General features: G+C 45.1%; 1 protein-coding gene across 7 annotated transcripts in view; it reads right to left on the reverse strand.

Annotated features, from left to right (window-relative positions):
• Positions 1–20,787, reverse strand: part of NBEA (neurobeachin) — an 899,093-nt gene that overhangs the window by 34,934 nt on the left and 843,372 nt on the right. For 4 of the 7 annotated variants that reach the window (XM_069758976.1, XM_069758974.1, XM_069758975.1 and 1 more), the window contains 3 exons: positions 13,510–13,572; positions 13,060–13,149; positions 2,468–2,660 (listed from right to left, as the gene is read on the reverse strand). In XM_069758976.1, the coding sequence (XP_069615077.1) occupies positions 2,468–2,660; positions 13,060–13,149; positions 13,510–13,572 (346 nt within the window). The remainder of the gene's footprint in view (positions 1–2,467; positions 2,661–13,059; positions 13,150–13,509; positions 13,573–20,787) is intronic. The other 3 variants (XM_069758980.1, XM_069758979.1, XM_069758978.1) reach the window with 1 other exon arrangement.

A 20,787-nucleotide genomic window follows, 5' to 3' on the forward strand; every position in this document is an offset into this window, starting at 1 on the left:
ATAACCTCTGACCTTTAAACCATCCACTTGCAGTGCCTGGAATATCCCGCAAGTGTTTTCTAATTCTCAAACGTTAATTCCAGTTCCAGCGGTGTACGCCTAGGAATCAGCGGTCAGACTGCAGCCAGTGGACTCGCATGCTCTCAGCAGCGTTGTGCCTGCTATGCACAACCTCCTCCGGTGAGCAGATCACTACCTGCTAGTTAAGCTAGATCCACAGATTTACACAAGGAGTGTTTTCCCTATTTTTATATTGCAAAGGTTATCATGACTCATGAGGCATCATCTTGAAAACTTGTTACAAAAAGTTCTCTTACTTAACAGGGTGACGAGAACTTAATGGGGCTGTCCGGTGAAAAGAAAAAAAAAAAAGTTTTTGCACTTTTTTGTTGATCTCCACAAGATAGGTAATAACTTCTAAATCAGAGGGTCTGCCTGCTGGGACTCCCCCAATTGACGGAACGGGGCACTTTTATCACCAATAGAAGGAAGCAGCAGTGCACAGGCTCAACTGATGGTCCATTTATTCTCTATAGGGACTGGCAGGAAAAAAAATAGTCCAGCGCTGGGCAGTCGCAAAGAAAATGAATGGAGCAGAGGCCGAGCATACGCACTGATGTTTCATTCTACCAGGGATAAAAGTGCACTATTTCCAGATCGGTGGTCTCAACAGTCGGACCCCCACTGCTTTAGAAGTTATCACTGTTAGAGCAGCCCTAACACCAATGTAAAAGTTTTTAGAAGTCAATCTTCAGCTGGTGAGCACAGAAGAAATACACAGGCTCTTGATCTCCATCAATCTCCCAAGCTTGTCTGAGGGATCGTTTAATGTATACCCTTCGTGAATAAAGGTGCTCCATGCAGAAATGTATGTTTACATGCTAAATAGCAGAATTCACAGCTGCATAGTAAGTAAGAGACACATTCGTCATCACTTCTTTCTCCAGAGAACTACCACACCCTGCGAGATTTGGCCGGAAGACAATGAATCCCTTCTTTACACTAACATATCTTATCCTATAGATAGATGAAAACTTTTTTTCTCTAACCCCTATAACGTTGCACAAGCCGTTTGATGCCAAGCTGTGTGTTCCATTACATTTTTTGGTGTTATCCTGAGTCAGAATTGAGAAGAAGCTCTGACAAGTCGCTCGCTGTTGTGTGCTAGTTCTGCACAAGTCTCCGAGGGATGGAACATGGCAGAACCCTACTGTGTAGGAAGAGCCGGTCTAACAAGCCAAACATTAGCGGAACAGGTGACTTACCCAAAGGGAACACAAGTCCCAGAATGGTAACAAGGGAAGAGAAGCCGACCCCGCACCCCACAGCTGCATGTTATACGCTGCTACATACAAGGAGGAATATCATTCAATAACCTTACACACAGGCTGGCCGGCCATTAGATCTTATTTTAGGATGCATTTTCCTATGTTCTTGAAGTGTGGTCAGGCAGATGTTTTATGCAGACGGTGGAATATATCCATTCCACGTGGTGTAATTTGTAGTTATCACGTTTTTGGTTGATTTTTAGCAGTTACACAAGGAAGCTCCCGATGTACACAACAGACACGTCTCCATTGTTAGACAGAGGCTAAAACCGTGAGCGTTTGGCCAGTATACATCCATATGCCAGGTGACTGATGTGGGACTAAATGGCATCCTTTAAATAAATCAACTTTTTAATAGCTTTCGATGACCTAAGAACTATCGTGGCATCTGTCACCATCAGGCTATGCTGGCATCTGCTTAAGGCTCATTGAGAAAATCGGACTGATTAGTCTGATCAGAGTGTGCTACGAGTGTCATCCCATTTTCTCCACTGAGAAGAAATTAAAAGGAAAAAAAATTCTCCACCTTCTCCATTCTGGCACAAAATCAGACTGCACTCAGATGTCGTCCGAGGGATATTCGATATTTTTATAGATTCATTGACCCGCTTTTCAGATTTTTAGCTGACACTTGAGGTCTGTGGTCACAAATCAGCACAGAGGAGATAATTAAAAGACAAATAAAATAGTTACAACCTCCCCATCAGAACAAGCTCGCTGGAAGATTCTCAGTGAGCTCATTATACGTCTATCAAAAGACAGTGCGATGCAGAAAATATCAAAAAGAAAATGGTGCAAAAATGTATTGAAACCTAATTGCCAACAGTTTTTATTCCAAAATACATGCTCTTAGGTAAAAAAAAATATCCTTCTACATATTCAGACAATGGGGAATCCTAAAATAACAATTTGTGGTTAAAGGAATATTCTAGGTGAAATGCTCAGAGCCAAATGATGTGCGTTTGTTAGCGTAAACGACATATTCTGGTTTATAGCATATTCATGTTCCGTTATGTAGCTCCCTCTGATAGCAAGCATCATCATGCCTGGCAGAAATATTTAGGCATCTTTAATACAATATGACATTTTAGTAATGTGATTAAACTAATTGGCTTCCAGTTGAAAAGGGCAGTACTTACCCACAGTGTTGTGCCACCTATTCACTGCAAATAGCCGGCTGCATGTGACAGTCACCACTGCAGGGATAGTCAGATGGGGCAGCGTATTTGCTGCAACGTGTGTGACCGGAGAGTTCGATGGGAATTTCAGCACCATGATGACATCCTGCTGCATCTGGTCTTTAAACATGAGCGGACTCTGTGGCAGGAAGCACTGTTAAGGGGCAAGAAGAAAACACTGTCAATAAGAAAAAGTTATAGTAAGAAAATAATCAGCTGGAATGTATCATCTATCGGAAGATAATTTTAGGGATCCTGAGTCACAGCCTGTAACCTTATAGCTCAGAGCTGTATTTACAAGTCTGCCAACTTCAGAGCAGAACTCTTCCAGAATTCCTCGCTGGCAGAACACCTGCACAGAGCATGCCCTGGTCGATAAAGAAATACTACCGTCATTATAAGAGCTCAGCTAAGGGGTGTCTCAACAAACTTGTTGACTATTTCCAATAACAAATAGAATTGTGAAGAGCTAAGGGTCTATAATACAACTTATAATTTAGCATCAGTACATAATGCAGTAAGTAATGTAGTAAATTATGTGGGGCAGATTACTCAAGACTGGAGTAGCGCAAAATTAAGATTTTTGGTACTCGCCATAAAATCTAATTCTTGATAGTCTTCATTGGGGGACACACAGAACCATGGGATAGCCTGCTGCTGCCAGGAGGCTGACACTATTATTACATCCCACGACCTTCTGTTTCTTCCAAATTATCCTGTAGAATGTAAGTCCACAAGGACAGGGTCCTCTCCCCTCTATACCAGTCTGTCATTGTAAATTTGTTTACTGTAAACGATATCTATAACTCTGTACGTAACCCCTTTCTCATGTACAGCACCATGGAATTAATGGTGCTATATAAATAAATAATAATAATTCTAAATGAAAATTGGCTCCTGCCATGCAGACTATACCTCGCCTGCTAGCCTCAGGCTCCCTCCTCAGTTTAGTGAGAAGGCAGTAGGAAAAGCAAAAAAACAAAGCATTTGGAGCAAAATAATTCAATTACACCCAGAGAGAAGAAAACTACATAAATGCATCCCCAACGGGACAACTAAGGGTGGGTGCTGTGTTCCCCAATGAAGACTATCGAGTAACAGATTTGACGGTGAGTACCAAAAATCTTAAGTTCTTGGTCGCTTCATTGGGAGATACAGAGAACCAGGGGACGTCCTAAAGCTGTCGCTGGCGTGGGAAAACAAATATAATGATACCACAAAATTCTCCACTGTTGTTCAGGCAGAAGCCTGAGCAAATACTGCCTGCAAAATTTTTCTGCGAATAGTTGCATCCACAGAAACAAAGTCATGCACCCTGTAAAAATTTGATGACCAAGTAGCTGCTTTACAGAGTTGCAGTATTGATGCCTGGTGACAAAGCGCCCAGGAAGCCCCCCACAGCCCCACGGAGAGTGCCTTAACGCTACAAGGATGCGCCCTGGCCTTCGCTCCAAAGGCCTGAATTAGGGCTGTTCTAATCCAACCAGCAATTGTTGTCTTATGGGCAGCCATCTGGTATGACAAACAAGGAATCAGACTTTCTAAATGGGCCAGCAGCTGATAAATAGCACCGTACTGCCCTGACTACATCTAATTTGTGCAAAGCCCTCTCCATCGGATGAGAAATCGCAGGGCAAAAGGAAGGCAAGACAACGCCCTCGTTAAGGTTGAAAGCCAAAGCCACCTCGGGGAGGAAGGACTGAACAGTTCCCAACACTACATTATCCTGGTGCAGGATGAGGAAAGGAAATCGGCAAGAGAGAGCAGGATTCCTGAACCGACAAGTGGTGGAAGATGGACCCTCACCTGATAAGGGAGTTATCCATGGTCAGAACCTGCCAATGGATGGGGCGGAAGGACCAAACCTGGATTAATAGGGGCGACGTCAACCATAACCTGAGAAACTGGCGACAGTGACGTGAAAGGAGGACTAGATGGTCTGGAGACTTTAATAACCTGTCCCAACAGGGCAAAAGTGTGTTCTGTAGAGGCCTTGAATGAAATCGTGCAAACTGCCTCGAACGTTGCTACCATCTTCCCGAACCCTCTCATGCAAAAATGGAGAAAATGCCTGACTGCTTCAGAATTAAGACAGAGGATTGCAGTGCTAGCCTTCTCCTGTGAAAGGAAGACTGATGCTTCAACTGTTTTGAATATCAACCAAAGCTGCCGTATTGGAACTAATGTGGGCTTTGCCCTGTTGACAATACATCCGATTTGATTTCCAATAAATCAAGAACAATCTTTAACCTCTGAAGATTCTGGAAAAAGGAAGATGCTTTGACCAGAAGATTGTCCAGGTAGGGGATTACAACTACCCCCCTAATCCTGAGTAAAGCCATGACTGGGGCCAGGACCTTTCTAAACAAGGGAAGAGACCTGAACTGAAATTGATCCTGGCTGACTGCAAAGAGAAGAAATCGCTGATGAGCCAGAAAAACAGGTACATGAAGATAGGCGTCCTTTATGTCTATCAAGAACAGAAATTTCCTGGCCTCCATGTATGCTGCGACTGACTGGATGGACTCCATCCAAGTGACGCAGCAATACTCATTTTTCAGCCATCTTAGATCCAGAATAGGGTGTACTGAACCATTCCTTTTGGGGAAGACAAATAGCTTTGAATAGATTAGAACCTTCTGAAATGTTCTAAAGGAAGAAGCTTTATGATTATTTCTGCTTCAAGAAGGGAAGCTATTGCTTGACAGAAACTGGCTCTTAAAATGGGAGGAGTAGGGGGAAAAGATCTGCAGGAGAGCGACAAACTCTATTATGTAGCAAGAAGAGACGACCTCTCTGACCCATCAACTGATGACTGCCCCCCAGCCGTGCCTCTCTGAAGAGAAGGAAGTGGCCATCCACTCGGGAAGAACCCCCAAGTGGGGATTGCCTGTCATATGTTCGCTTCTCTACTGCCTCTGGAACCAGAGAGCTTACTATTCTGACTGATGGAACGCCCGGCGGGAGTGTGTTTAAAGGATAATCTCGTTGACGTCTGCGATACTCTGAGTCTGTCCTGATGACCGGAATCCTCCGCTGCAGAAAACTGCAAAAGGGGCAGAACTGCAAAGCCTCTTGTCTTTGAATTCGACGGCTGGCATGGCCAGAGGAAGCAGAGTGCTTGTATCGCCCATGGCGTCAGCAAAGATCTTGTCCAATTTAGTACTGAACAAGTGAGACCCCTGGAAAGGTAGACCTATAAGTGACTTCTAAATCTGCTCTCCATACTTTGAGCCATAAAATACAAAGAATGGCCACACAATTGCTTGCCACCTGGCAAAAGCATTAGTCACATCTAATGAAGCAAACAGAAATATGTGGTTGCCTGCGCAATCTGATCCGCAATATCCACAAGGTCCGCCTCCTGGGAACCAGCCAAAATACTGTGCCGTAAATGCTTCTCTCAAGCAGTACCTGACTTGGATACTAAAGTAGCAGCAAAAGCAGGGCAGAGGGCAAAGCCCGCTGTCTCAAAGACGGAATTCACCACCACAGACTCTATACATCTGTTTTTGGGGTCTCTACGTGCCGCTACCTCAGCAAAAGGTAAGATGGTTGCCCTGGATAGGCGAGATACGGGTGTATCTACCACAGGCAGACCAGACCAGAATGCCACCCACTCCGCTGGAATAACACCTCCAATCGACTATGTTGTTTATAACACCTGCCAGGGTGTTCCCATGCCTTCTAAAGGACTTCTCCAAATTCCTTGTGGTTACAAAAAATATCTAGCCACACTCTTGCCTCTCCTAAAGAAACCTGTTTCAGTGGAGGCCAAGGTTTTTTTTGACAACACCCCTCCCTGGAGACGAGTGAACAGCCGACACCAAACTTTCTATCATCTCCCTCAACTTCCCCATCTGATATGGGTCTAACACGGACTTTGAGCTGGAACTAGAGTCCGAGCGTTGGGGAGAGTGTATGCATTGAGAGGGGGAAAAAGATCTTGGACACCTCCCCTGAGAGGGGGACCTGGAGGATGAGAAAAAATGGTTGCTTGGATCTTCGCTGGACTGGCCATTTTGGTGTAGCGTGTAAGGAGGGTCCAACTCACATATAATTGGCGGTCGGGCACCCGGGGTGGCAGGCACCATTGGCAAATGCTCAACAGCAACCAGCATCCGGGACACCCTGGTTAGTTCGTCTACAGACTGGGCTAGATCATGAGCCCAAGCAGGTGGGGGTTATACTCTCTTCTGACATTCTAAAGGTCCCCTGAGCAGGTATAAGCAATGAGGGAAGTGGAGGAGTACATTATGTACAGTAGGCCCACTGATTACCTTGTGGAAAACGTGTTATTACAGGCTAAGCATGCATAATAAGTGACTAGTGTGGGCTGCACCAATGGGCGGCCACGGTCTTCCCTGGGTTCTCACATTGCAAAAAACAGAGAGCCTAAGGCTAGCGGGTGAGGTATAGCCTTCCTGGGGAGGAGCCAATTTTCATTTAGAAAGTAATATTAATGCCAGCCTCCAAGTGGCAGCAGACAATCCCATGGTGTCTGTCCCCCAATGATACGACCCACCAGTCCTGCATAATTTTGTTTTATTATATAAATACATAGTAACATAGTAACATAGTTAGTAAGGCCGAAAAAAGACATTTGTCCATCCAGTTCAGCCTATATTCCATCATAATAAATCCCCAGATCTACGTCCTTCTACAGAACCTAATTGTATGATACAATATTGTTCTGCTCCAGGAAGACATCCAGGCCTCTCTTGAACCCCTCGACTGAGTTCGCCATCACCACCTCCTCAGGCAAGCAATTCCAGAACAAAAAAAAAGGTTTCACTATTCGAGATAGTATAGGACCATTCAGATTTGGTTACACCTTGTCTTGGTGGGATGCCTTTTACGCGTTTTTAAATCAAAAACAGTGTTTACCAAGTATCCTATGATATTTAGATGTACTGCTACTTTTTACTTACTTACAGCAGGGTTTTTGCTCATTTTGTTTTTATCTTAGGTATTGTGTTATTATGTGTGTGTTATTATATAACTATTATTTGCCGAAACTTTAAAATGGCCCTTTCTACAGATAGGAGACATTTAATCCTTTTTTATACATATATATTTTAAAAAAATGTTGGCTGTATTAGAAATATACCCAAGTAGCAGTTCTTCATTAAACAGATTTTCTAATAAAGAAACCATTTTTCGTCATCAGCTGTTATTACCATAAGATGCCATGAAAAAGAAATTTCTTTTTTTTAATTAGTAAATACAAGTTATATTGGAGGTATTTTACCGCTAAGGCTACTGTAACAACTCTGCTGGCATCACAGCATGGCCTCACATCTCTCACACAATCTTACCCACTGCTCCAGGCCATGATGTGGTTTCTGTTTCATGCCAGCTCCATGTTCTGTGTCTCTGCTCTGTGCATGCTTCATGGCTATGTGTATAGAGGGCCGGCGCCTGAACTCTCTGGTTCTTATAGGAATCAGGTGCATCTGTCTAATCAGTTCCTGACCAATTATCAAGAGGCCTCCTGTATATAGTGCAGCTCCACCCTGTGGTCTGGGCCTGTGCAACTTACTCCCTCAGTCAGTTCTTAGCTGCTGAGGTGCCAGGTCCTGTCTCGGTTACTCTCTCTTGTCTGCCACCCAGGGGGGCATTGTACCCTGGTCTGTGTCCTGTGCAGCCACCCAGTGGGGCTTAGTACCCTGGTCTCTGTCTTGTGTAGCCACCCAGCGGGGCTTCGTACCCTGGCCTATGTCTGCCACCCAGAGGGGCATCATACCCTTGCTTGTGTCTATGTCTCTGTGTCTTGTCTCGTTCCTGACTCTGTCTTAGTCTAGTCCTATTCCACTGTCTGTTTATATCTGTCTTGGTTTCCCTTTTCTGCTCTGTTCGCCACTGTCTGTGGCTCTGCTTCTCTTTGCTCAGTTCTACCACTACCTGTGTTTCTGTGTCTCTCAGCTTTTCCCTCAGCTCTGTTCTCTGTAACTTTGCTCTGCACTCTGACCTTGCTTTACACTCTGTGGCTTTGCTCTCAGCTCTGCACTCATACCTTGCTCCGCACTCTGTGGCTTTGCTCTGTGGCTCCGCTCTTTGCGGTTCTACCTGGCTCCGCTCTTTGCGGTTCTACCTGGCTCCGCTCTTTGCGGTTCTACCTGGCTCCGCCTCCAGCGTCTCCGCTCTTGGCTCCGCCTCCAGCGTCTCCGCCCTTGGCTCCGCCTCCAGCGTCTCCGCCCTTGGCTCCGCCTCCAGCGTCTCCGCCTCCAGCGTCTCCGCTCTTGGCTCCGCCTCCAGCGTCTCCGCTCTTGGCTCCGCCTCCAGCATCTCCGCTCTTGGCTCCGCCTCCAGCATCTCCGCTCTTGGCTCCGCCTCCAGCGTCTCCGCTCTTGGCTCCGCCTCTTGCGGCTCCGTCCTTGGCTCTGCCTTCTCCTTCTCTTCTCTTAGTTCCACCTTCTACTCGTACTCAGCCTCCTGCATTTCTGTTCTTGGTTCTAGCTCTTGTGCTTTCGCTCTGCATCCGCTCTTGCAGTCTTTCTCTACTTGTTACTTAGTACTCCTGTCTGAACAGGTTCCTACCTGTTTCACATACCTGCCTGCAGACCGCTCCCTTCCGGTTCTTCCTATGTTCCAGCCGTACCCGCCTGCCTACCAGAGAGCCAGCCGTGTCCGCCTGCCCGCCAGTGTCTCTGTTGTACCCGTCTGCCTGCCTGTGTCCCAGCCGTGCCCGCCTGTCAGCCAGAGTGCCAGCCGTGCCTGCTCCGTTCCTTAGTGGGATCAGCAGCCACAGCCAGACATCACCCTGGAGTGGCACCTGGTAGCTTCCTATTGCACAAGTCTGACCTCACCATCAGAGGCTCCAGCGAACACCTAGGAAGCTACTTAGTTACGCCCCTTCCAGGGAAGTTTGGTCTGTGGTCCAGTGGGGCCACACCCCCGTATGCCCGCGCCACCCAGTCTGGGCGCGTGCGTGACAGCTACTTTCACACATCATGTTTTCTGTCTCAGGTAGAATCCGGCCAATGGTGTAAAAAAGGCTCCGTTGCAACTGATCCATTTTTCTGCCGGATCCGTTTTTATTTTTAACAGTGAGTTTATAGTGAGTTCCTTTCTGGGGGTAGGGGGAGAAAGAGAGAGGGAGAGGGAGAGAGAGAGAAAGAGAGAGAGAAAGAAAGAGAGAAAGAAAGAGAAAGAGAGAGAGAGATGATCCTTTTTTTTTTTTTCAAAACTTGCTGGATTGTGCCTGAATCAAAAAACCTGATGTGTGAAAGTAGCCTAACATGACGTACAATAGGTCTCGAAAAAAAATCTCAGAATCAGTGGGGTACATTGAAGCGTTCCACAGCTATAACCTCATAAAGTGACACTGGTCAAGTGGTGGATATAAAAATATTAAAAATAGGACTGTGATAGGGAAAATAATGAGTTTGGATTATGTGTGGATAGATAGACAGATAGATAGATATATAGAGATAGATAGATATACAGTACAGACCAAAAGTTTGGACCTTCTCATTTAAAGATTTTTCTGTATTTTCAAGACTATGAAAATTGTACATTCACACTGAAGGCATCAAAACTATGAATTAACACATGTGGAATTATATACATAAAAAAGTGTGAAACAACTGAAATTATGTCTTATATTCTAGGTTCTTCAAAGTAGCCACCTTTTGCTTTGATGACACCTTTTGCTTCAAGAGGTAGTCACTGGGAATGGTTTTCACTTCACAGGTGTGCCCTGTCAGGTTTAATAAGTGGGATTTCTTGCCTTATAAATGGGGTTGGGACCATCAGTTGTGTTGTGCAGAAGCCTGGTGGATACACAGCTGATAGTCCTACTGAATACACTGTTAGAATTTGTATTATGGCAAGAAAAAAGCAGCTAAGTAAAGAAAAACGAGTGGCCATCATTACTTTAAGAAATGAAGGTCAGTCAGTCCGAAAAACTGGGCAAACTTTGAAAATGTCCCCAAGTGCAGTGGCAAAAACCATCAAGCACTACAAAGAAACTGGCGATGCAGAAAAGGTGAACGGATAACTCTATATGCCTGGTTCCCACCGTGAAGCATGGAGGAGGAGGTGTGATGGTGTGGGGGTGCTTTGCTGGTGACACTGTTGGGGATTTATTCAAAATTGAAGGCATACTGAACCAGCATGGCTACCACAGCATCTTGCAGCGGCAAGCTATTCCATCCGGTTTGCGTTTAGTTGGACGATCATTTATTTTTCAACAGGACAATGACCCCAAACACACCTCCAGGCTGTGTAAGGGCTAATTGACCAAGAAAGAGAGTGATGGGGTGCTACGCCAGATGACCTGGCCTCCACAGTCATCAGACCTGAACTCAATCGAGATGGTTTGGGGTGAGCTGGACCACAGAGTGAAGGCAAAAGGGCTAACAAGTGCTAAGCATCTTTGGGAACTCCTTCAAGATTGTTGGAAGACCATTCTCGCTGACTACCTCTTGAAGCTCAACAAGAGAATGCTAAGAGTGTGCAAAGCAGTCATCAAAGCAAAAGGTGGCTACTTTGAAGAACCTAGAATATAAGACATAATTTCAGTTGTTTCACACTTTTTTGTTAAGTACCGTATATACCCGAGTATAAGCCAAGATTTTCAGCCCAAAAAAATGGGCTGAAAGTGCCCCTCTCGGCTTATACTCGAGTCATGGAAGCCGGGGGGGGGGGGGGGGGGTTTGGCGGGTGAGGGGGAGCGATGCCTGTCAAATACTCACCTGCTCCCGGCGCTCCTGACGCGGTCCCTGCATGTCCCACGGTCTTCGGGCACCTGCAGCTTCTTCCCCTGTTCAGCGGTCACTGGTACTGCTCATTAAAGTTATGAATATGGACTCCACTCCCATAGGGGTGGAGCCGCATATTCATTACTGTAATGAGCGGTACCATGTGACCGCTCAGTACAGGAAGAAGCTGCCGCTCCCGAAGACTGTGGGATATGCAGGGACCGCGTTAGGAGAACTGGGAGCAGGCGAGTATGTCATATACACATTTCCGCGGTCCAATGCTGCTGCTGCTGCACCTAAAAAAAAAAAATGACATACTCACCTCTCATCGTTGCTCCTCAGCATCCCGTCTCTCCGCACTGACTGTTCAGGTCAGAGGGCGCGATGACGTATTAGTGTGCGTGCCGCCCTCTGCCTGAACAGTCAGTGCGGAGAGACGGGATGCTGAGGAGCAACGACGAGAGGTGAGTATGTCATTTTTTTTTTAGTGCAGCAGCAGCATTACATGTGGCACAATGCATAAAGAACTGCATGGAGCATTATATGGGGCATCTATGGGGCCATAACTGCAGGGGGCATCTATGGGGCCATAACTGCATGGAGCATTATAAGGGGCATCTATGGGGCCATAACTCCATGGAGCATTATATGGGGCCATAACTGCATGGGGCATCTATGGGACCATAACTGCATGGAGCATTGTATGGGGCATTTATGGGGCCATAACTGCATGGAGCATTGCATGGGACATCTATGGGGCCATAACTGCATGTAGCATTATATGGGGCATCTATGGGGCCATAAATAACTGAATGGAGCATTATATGGGGCATCTATGGGGCCATAAAGAACTGCATGGAGCATTATATTGGGCATCTATGGGGCCATAAAGAACTGCATGGAGCATTATATGGGGCATCTATGGGGCCATAAAGAACTGCATGGAGCATTATATGGGGCCATAAAGAACTGCATGGAGCATTATATGGGGCATCTATGGGGCCATAAAGAACTGAATGTAACATTATATGGGGCATCTTATAGGGGCAAAAAACTGCATGGAGCATTATATGGGGCATATTTTGTATGGAGCATCTTATGGGGCCATAAACAACTGCATGGAGCATTATATGGGGCATATTTGTATTTGGAGCATCTTATGGGGCCATAATGAACTGTATGGAGCATTATATGGGGCCTATTTTGTATGGAGCATCTTATGGGGCCATAAAGAACTGCATGGAGCATTATATGGGGCATATTTGTATATGGAACATCTTATGGGCCATAATGAACTGTATGGAGCATTATATGGGGCCTATTTTGTATGGAGCATCTTATGGGGCCATAATGAACTATATGGAGCATTATATGGGGCTCTTGATTCAATAAGGATATTCAAAAACACTTAACATACTGATGTCTCAATTAATTTTACTTTTATTAGTATTTATTTTTATTTTTAACATTTACCTGTAGCTGCTGCATTTTCCACCCCAGGCTTATACTCGAGTCAATAAGATTTCCCAGTTTTGTTGCAAAATTAGGGGGGGGGGGGGGGTCGGCTTATAGTCGGGTCGGCTTATACTCAAGTATACACGGTATATCATTCCACATGTGTTAATTCATAGTTTTGATGCCTTCAGTGTGAATGTACAATTTTCATAATCATGAAAATGCAGAAAAATCTTTAAATGAGAAGGTGTGTCCAAACTTTTGGTCTGTACTGTATATATATTTATATATACTCATTCTCCTTATATGTACACTCATATTCTAAAATAAAAAGGAAAACCAGGCCTGTTTTTCTGCTAAAAAAAAAACCCTCTACAAGCCGTTATATCTCACCAGGTGCATGGCTGAGCTCCGAGGCGGATGTGGCTCAATAAGCAACTGAGATGGCGTCTGTCCAAAATTCTGTATCTGTGCCTCCATGGCCTGCAGGGAGAGAGGAGTGATTGTCATAATCAATATGCATCAAAGAGATAGGTCAACACACTATTTGACAATGCAAGCACATCCCAAGTCAGCCATGAAAGAAGTCCAGAAAATTCACCGGTGCTTTTCTTCCGGGCTGCAGACTCATCCATGTGTTAGTATTTTTGCAGACAAGCTTTGTTTTCTCTCGAGCATGCTTCACTTAACCAAATAACCATTTTATGATCGGATCTGGGTTATCTTTGAATGTTAACCTGTGGTGACATGCAGCTAAAGACCGGAGAGACGTCTCTGACTCGCCCAGAACACACGTGAACATGTTAATAATATGTGCCCACACCGCTAACCGCGCACAGATACCTGCACAAAATCCCCAGTAAGGAGAAAAGTCTGGGGGTCCCTTATAAAGTACGCTTCAGGAATCTTGATGAATGAGAAAAGTAATAACAGTTAAATGAGTGACAGACATGACAAGACGCAAAAACTCATCAGCAATGGTGATCACACAGCATAATAGTGCACAGCTTGTTGCAGTATTTAAAGGTTACTCCCCTCTTAAAAGATGGATATAAAGAAAAAGTGCTTGTAAAAATAAGCAACTTGCAAAATTCTACACTTTTTGAATCATAATTGCATTTCTTTGTATTATTTTCATCTCACTACCTAGGCTACATGTGCACTGGTTAATGGGGATGGGTCACCAGGAGTTGCTCTTATTTTATTCCTGCTGGTCTCCTAAATATGCAGGGTATTTTTGTTGTTGTTTTTTTTTGGGGTGGGGGTGATGTTAGGTTAAACCTCGATACAGTTACAGAAATACAGTCTTTTTTATTTCATCCTAATTTTTATGGTCTTTACTAAGGAGGTGTGGCTCAGAATTCTAAGGGTGTGTCCTTAGATTTCCCCGCATAATTAACCTTTGAGCAAAGTAGGATTTAAAACAAAAACAAAAAACGGGTTACTCAGGGGAACAGCAAGAATAATTTGTGAACACATACTGGCCATTTATGATCTGGTGACAGCCCCTTTTTGACAATTGTTATTTCTATTGAGCTTCTAAGCACTGTGCTGAGGCCGTCCGGTATGGCTGAAGGGCACTGTTCGCTCCTGATCTGGGCCAGTTGCAGTGCCGGCTGTGCTGCTCCAATGTTGCAGAGGAAAGCCGCCCCATATTAGAGCATCAGGAGCACACAGTTTTGGGTCAGTGGCACAACGATGTTACTGGTCCAAACTGTCAATCAAGCGGGAACGCCCGGCCCCAACAAGCTGCACCTAAAAAGAAAAGTGCAGACTAACGCATTAAGAATCTCAGCTAAAACAATAGAGATCTTAAAAATCCCCAAATCCTGATAATGGAGGCTTACCCATTATGGCAGACTGTCTATAACATGCAACCACTTTATTTTACTACTCGCATAGAAAAAAAAAAAAGAAGAAACCGAACAGAAAAGCGCTGTAACCACAGAACTACACAATGGGATTTTTGGAAGCAACGTTTCTTAAAGAGATCCGATGATTTCAGCATATAACGGTTGATAACTTCCCACACATTTCTCATGTTTTTCAAAATTTCTGTTTACAGTTATTGAGTATTAAAGAAGTTGTCCTCTACTGGACAGCTCCTTTTTAACGGCGAAAATGTCCTAGATAAAATGGAAACCCCCCCCCACAAATATTTACCTTGCTTACTGCCACGGCTCTGATTGTGTTGGTGCTGTGTCTCCCAGTGGTCACGTGACATTGTTAAGTCACGTGACTGCTGCAACCAATCTGAGGCCACAGCACCGGTCTGAAAGGAGAGTTTTTTTTTTTTCTTAAATTTTATCTGGGGCACCTTAGCATTTGCAAAATCGCTTCCCTGTTCTGGTAGTGAGGCTGAAGTAAGGTTTTCCACTGTCTCACAGTCTTCACAACTCTGTGAGACTTCCTGGAAGTGTGAGAATTGTGTGCAGCATGTAAACACAGAGGTGATCTGTGCTGCTGTCTTCATGCTGGCCATAGTGAAGTATTTATCAGTGTAAGATGGATTGCTATATATTACGGAGAAGCAGGAGGAGGTGGCTTAAAATTACAGAGTCACAGCTTCTCCTCAGTATGTCTGCTTTGGGGTCTGTGTAAAGGCAGTGTAAGACTCAGGCAAAACCTTTAGAAGCAGCTATGTTACCCTCAACCTCCCAGTAAATTAACCCTTAAGAAGCATGTATTTACTCTTCTTCCAGATTAACCCTTTTGAAGCAGCTGGGCCACATTCAATCAGACACATCCTACTATACAGGTAATATATAATAATATTCTATATGATGTAACATTCAGGCTTCTGGTTGGGGATTAGAGGAAAATCTTTGGTGGTTTATGGCACATTAGGATGCATTGGTGAATTAATTTACAATGTTTGCACTTTACGTTTGGTGAATTAATGGGAAAAACAGGTAAATTGATTCTCCAGTGAAATTCATTTGACCAGTCAACAAGCTAGTCTTTACAAACGGGATGTATAGAATCTGCTCTCCTCCTCAGTTTCCAGCTCCCAGAGAAGATTGTGCATGAATGCTGCTAAAATAAACGTAAAACGTGCACCAATACTGAGGGAAACGATCTCATTTGCTAATGACAAGTATTGGAGAAGATTTTTCTAACTTCATTTACTGTCACTTTTTGTGTTTTTCTCAGATGCAACAGGTCATCTTTACAGATTACACAGCTGCTTCCATGTATCCAACAGAGTACATGAAAACTGGCAGAAACCCCTTGTTCTCAGGAATAATGGGGGCCCCAGCAGTTACTTTATAGCATTGATACAGTAGCATGACATGATCTAACTGCTCTTATCAAAGAGATGGCATATTGCTAGCATACGCCATCACTCACTGATCAGTGAGGGGGTCAGACTAGTAACGATTTGGTCCATTCTCAGCTCTTTTTCAGTATATCAGCACTCGTGTCCACTCACTGTGCAGGGGATTACAATACAAGACAAAAAGGATTTATTCGGTCCTTCCTAACCTTTGCTTTTGGCTCGATATATTGACATGCGCTGAATGAGATGACCGAGCTTTAAAAAGAACAGACATGATTTTGTGACACACTGCTGGGAGATGTTTATGACATGGGTAGCTGTGTATCCACCTAGTGGTTACTATGTGAACTGTTGTGTAGGCAATCCAGTAACACAGTGTGCAGTAATCAGGGCACATACAGTGATCTGACAATAACCCAAAAACAATAGAACGAGCTCTGAGACGTGGAATCTCTGTAGACCGCAATACCTGAACCTATCCTAACACAACTAAAGGCGGCTGTGGATTGCGCCTGTCACTACCTATGCAACTCGGCACAGCCTGAGGAGCTGACTAGCCTGAAGATACAAATACAAGCCTGACTTGCCTCAGAGAAATACCCCAAAGGAAAAGGCAGCCCCCACATATAATGACTGTTAGCAAGATGAAAAGACAAAACATAGGGATGAAATAGATTCAGAAAAGTGAGGCCCGATATTCTAGACAGAGCGAGGATAGCAAAGAGAACTATGCAGTCTACAAAAAACCCTAAAGCAAAAACCACGCAAAGGGGGCAAAAAGACCCACCGTGCCGAACTAACGGCACGGCGGTACACCCTTTGCGTCCCAGAGCTTCAAGCAAAAACGAATAGACAAGCTGGACAGAAAAAACAGCAACAAAAGCAAAGAAGCACTTATCTAAGCAGAGCAGCAGGCCACAGGAAAGATCCAGGAGCTCAGATCCAACACTGGAACATTGACAAGGAGCAAGGAAGACAGAATCAGGTGGAGTTAAATAACAAGGCAGCCAACGAGCTCACCAGAACACCTGAGGGAGGAAGCCCAGAGGCTGCAGTACCATCTGTGACCACAGGAGTGAATTCAGCCACAGAATTCACAACAGTACCCCCCCCTTGAGGAGGGGTCACCGAACCCTCACCAGAGCCCCCAGGCCGACCAGGATGAGCCACATGAAAGGCACGAACAAGATCTGGAGCATGGACATCAGAGGCAAAAACCCAGGAATTATCCTCCTGAGCATAACCCTTCCATTTAACCAGATACTGGAGTTTCCGTCTAGAGACACGAGAATCCAAAATTTTCTCCACAATATACTCCAATTCCCCCTCCACCAAAACAGGGGCAGGAGGCTCAACAGATGGAACCATAGGTGCCACGTATCTCCGCAACAACGACCTATGGAATACATTATGAATGGAAAAGGAGTCCGGGAGGGTCAGACGAAAGGACACAGGATTGAGAATCTCAGAAATCCGATACGGACCAATAAAACGAGGTTTAAATTTAGGAGAGGAAACCTTCATAGGAATATGACGAGAAGATAACCAAACCAGATCCCCAACACGAAGTCGGGGACCCACACGGCGTCTGCGATTAGCGAAAAGTTGAGCCTTCTCCTGGGACAAGGTCAAATTGTCCACTACCTGAGTCCAGATCTGCTGCAACCTGTCCACCACAGAATCCACACCAGGACAGTCCGAAGACTCAACCTGTCCTGAAGAGAAACGAGGATGGAACCCAGAATTGCAGAAAAATGGAGAGACCAAGGTAGCCGAGCTGGCCCGATTATTAAGGGCGAACTCAGCCAACGGCAAAAAGGACACCCAATCATCCTGGTCTGCAGAAACAAAACATCTCAGATATGTTTCCAAGGTCTGATTGGTTCGTTCGGTCTGGCCATTAGTCTGAGGATGGAAAGCCGAGGAAAAAGATAGGTCAATGCCCATCCTACCACAAAAGGCTCGCCAGAACCTTGAAACAAACTGGGAACCTCTGTCAGAAACAATATTCTCAGGAATGCCATGCAAACGAACCACATGCTGGAAGAACAAAGGCACCAAATCAGAGGAGGAAGGCAATTTAACCAAGGGCACCAGATGGACCATTTTAGAAAAGCGATCACAGACCACCCAAATGACTGACATCTTTTGAGAAACGGGAAGGTCAGAAATGAAATCCATCGAAATATGTGTCCAAGGCCTCTTCGGGACCGGCAAGGGCAAAAGCAACCCACTGGCACGTGAACAGCAGGGCTTAGCCCTAGCACAAATCCCACAGGACTGCACAAAAGCACGTACATCCCGTGACAGAGATGGCCACCAGAAGGATCTAGCCACTAACTCTCTAGTACCAAAGATTCCTGGATGACCAGCCAACACCGAACAATGAAGTTCAGAGATAACTTTACTAGTCCACCTATCAGGGACGAACAGTTTCTCGGCCGGACAACGATCAGGTTTATTAGCCTGAAATTTTTGCAACACTCGCCGCAAATCAGGGGAGATGGCAGACACAATGACTCCTTCCTTGAGGATACTCGCCGGCTCAGATAAACCCGGAGAGTCGGGCACAAAACTCCTAGACAGAGCATCCGCCTTCACATTTTTAGAGCCCGGAAGGTACGAAATCACAAAATCGAAGCGAGCAAAAAATAACGACCAACGGGCCTGTCCAGGATTCAAGCGCTTGGCAGACTCGAGATAAGTAAGGTTCTTATGATCAGTCAATACCACCACGCGATGCTTAGCTCCTTCAAGCCAATGACGCCACTCCTCGAATGCCCACTTCATGGCCAGCAACTCTCGGTTGCCCACATCATAATTACGCTCAGCAGCAGAAAACTTCCTGGAAAAGAAAGCACATGGTTTCAACACTGAGCAACCAGAACCTCTCTGTGACAAAACCGCCCCTGCTCCAATCTCAGAAGCATCAACCTCGACCTGGAACGGAAGAGAAACATCTGGTTGACACAACACAGGGGCAGAACAAAAACGACGCTTCAACTCCTGAAAAGCTTCCACGGCAGCAGAAGACCAATTAACCAAATCAGCACCCTTCTTGGTCAAATCGGTCAATGGTCTGGCAATGCTAGAAAAATTACAGATGAAGCGACGATAAAAATTAGCAAAGCCCAGGAACTTTTGCAGACTTTTCAGAGATGTAGGCTGAGTCCAATCCTGGATGGCTTGGACCTTAACCGGATCCATCTCGATAGTAGAAGGGGAAAAGATGAACCCCAAAAATGAAACTTTCTGCACACCGAAGAGACACTTTGATCCCTTCACGAACAAAGAATTAGCACGCAGTACCTGGAAAACCATTCTGACCTGCTTCACATGAGACTCCCAATCATCTGAGAAGATCAAAATGTCATCCAAGTAAACAATCAGGAATTTATCCAGATACTCACGGAAGATGTCATGCATAAAAGACTGAAAAACAGATGGAGCATTGGCAAGTCCGAACGGCATCACTAGATACTCAAAATGACCCTCGGGCGTATTAAATGCCGTTTTCCATTCATCTCCTTGCCTGATTCTCACCAGATTATACGCACCACGAAGATCTATCTTAGTGAACCAACTAGCCCCCTTAATCCGAGCAAACAAGTCAGATAACAATGGCAAGGGATACTGAAACTTAACAGTGATCTTATTAAGAAGGCGGTAATCAATACACGGTCTCAGCGAACCATCCTTCTTGGCTACAAAAAAGAACCCTGCTCCCAGTGGTGATGACGATGGGCGAATATGTCCCTTCTCCAGGGATTCCTTCACATAACTGCGCATAGCGGTGTGTTCAGGCACGGATAAATTAAATAAACGACCTTTAGGGAATTTACTACCAGGAATCAAATTGATAGCACAATCACAATCCCTATGCGGAGGTAGGGCATCGGACTTGGGCTCTTCAAATACATCCTGATAATCAGACAAGAACTCTGGGACCTCAGAAGGAGTGGATGACGAAATAGACAAAAATGGAACATCACCATGTACTCCCTGACAACCCCAGCTGGATACCGACATAGAGTTCCAATCCAATACTGGATTATGGGTTTGTAGCCATGGCAACCCCAACACGACCAAATCATGCAGATTATGCAGCACCAGAAAGCGAATAACTTCCTGATGTGCAGGAGCCATGCACATGGTCAGCTGGGCCCAGTACTGAGGTTTATTCTTGGCCAAAGGCGTAGCATCAATTCCTCTCAACGGAATAGGACACCGCAAAGGCTCCAAGAAAAAGCCACAACGCTTAGCATAATCCAAATCCATCAGATTCAGGGCAGCGCCTGAATCCACAAACGCCATGACAGAATACGATGACAAAGAGCATATCAAGGTAATGGACAGAAGGAATTTGGACTGTACAGTACCAATGACGGCAGACCTATCGAACCGCTTAGTGCGCTTAGGACAATCAGAAATAGCATGAGTGGAATCACCACAGTAGAAACACAGCCCATTCAGACGTCTGTGTTCTTGCCGTTCAACTCTGGTCATAGTCCTATCGCACTGCATAGGCTCAGGTTTAATCTCAGACAATACCGCCAGATGGTGCACAGATTTACGCTCGCGCAAGCGACGACCGATCTGAATGGCCAAAGACATAGACTCATTCAAACCAGCAGTCATAGGAAAACCCACCATGACATCCTTAACCCCTTCATGACCAAGGGATTTTTTGTTTTTCTGTGTTCGTTTTTCGCTCCCCTCCTTCCCAGAGCCATAACTTTTTTATTTTTCCGTCAATTTGGCCATGTGAGGGCTTATTTTTTGCAGGACGAGTTGTACTTTTGAACAACATCATTGGTTTTAGCATGTCGTGTACTAGAAAA

This window comes from Ranitomeya imitator, chromosome 3 (genome assembly GCF_032444005.1).
Source record: "Ranitomeya imitator isolate aRanImi1 chromosome 3, aRanImi1.pri, whole genome shotgun sequence".
In the NCBI taxonomy this organism is placed as follows: domain Eukaryota; kingdom Metazoa; phylum Chordata; class Amphibia; order Anura; family Dendrobatidae; genus Ranitomeya; species Ranitomeya imitator.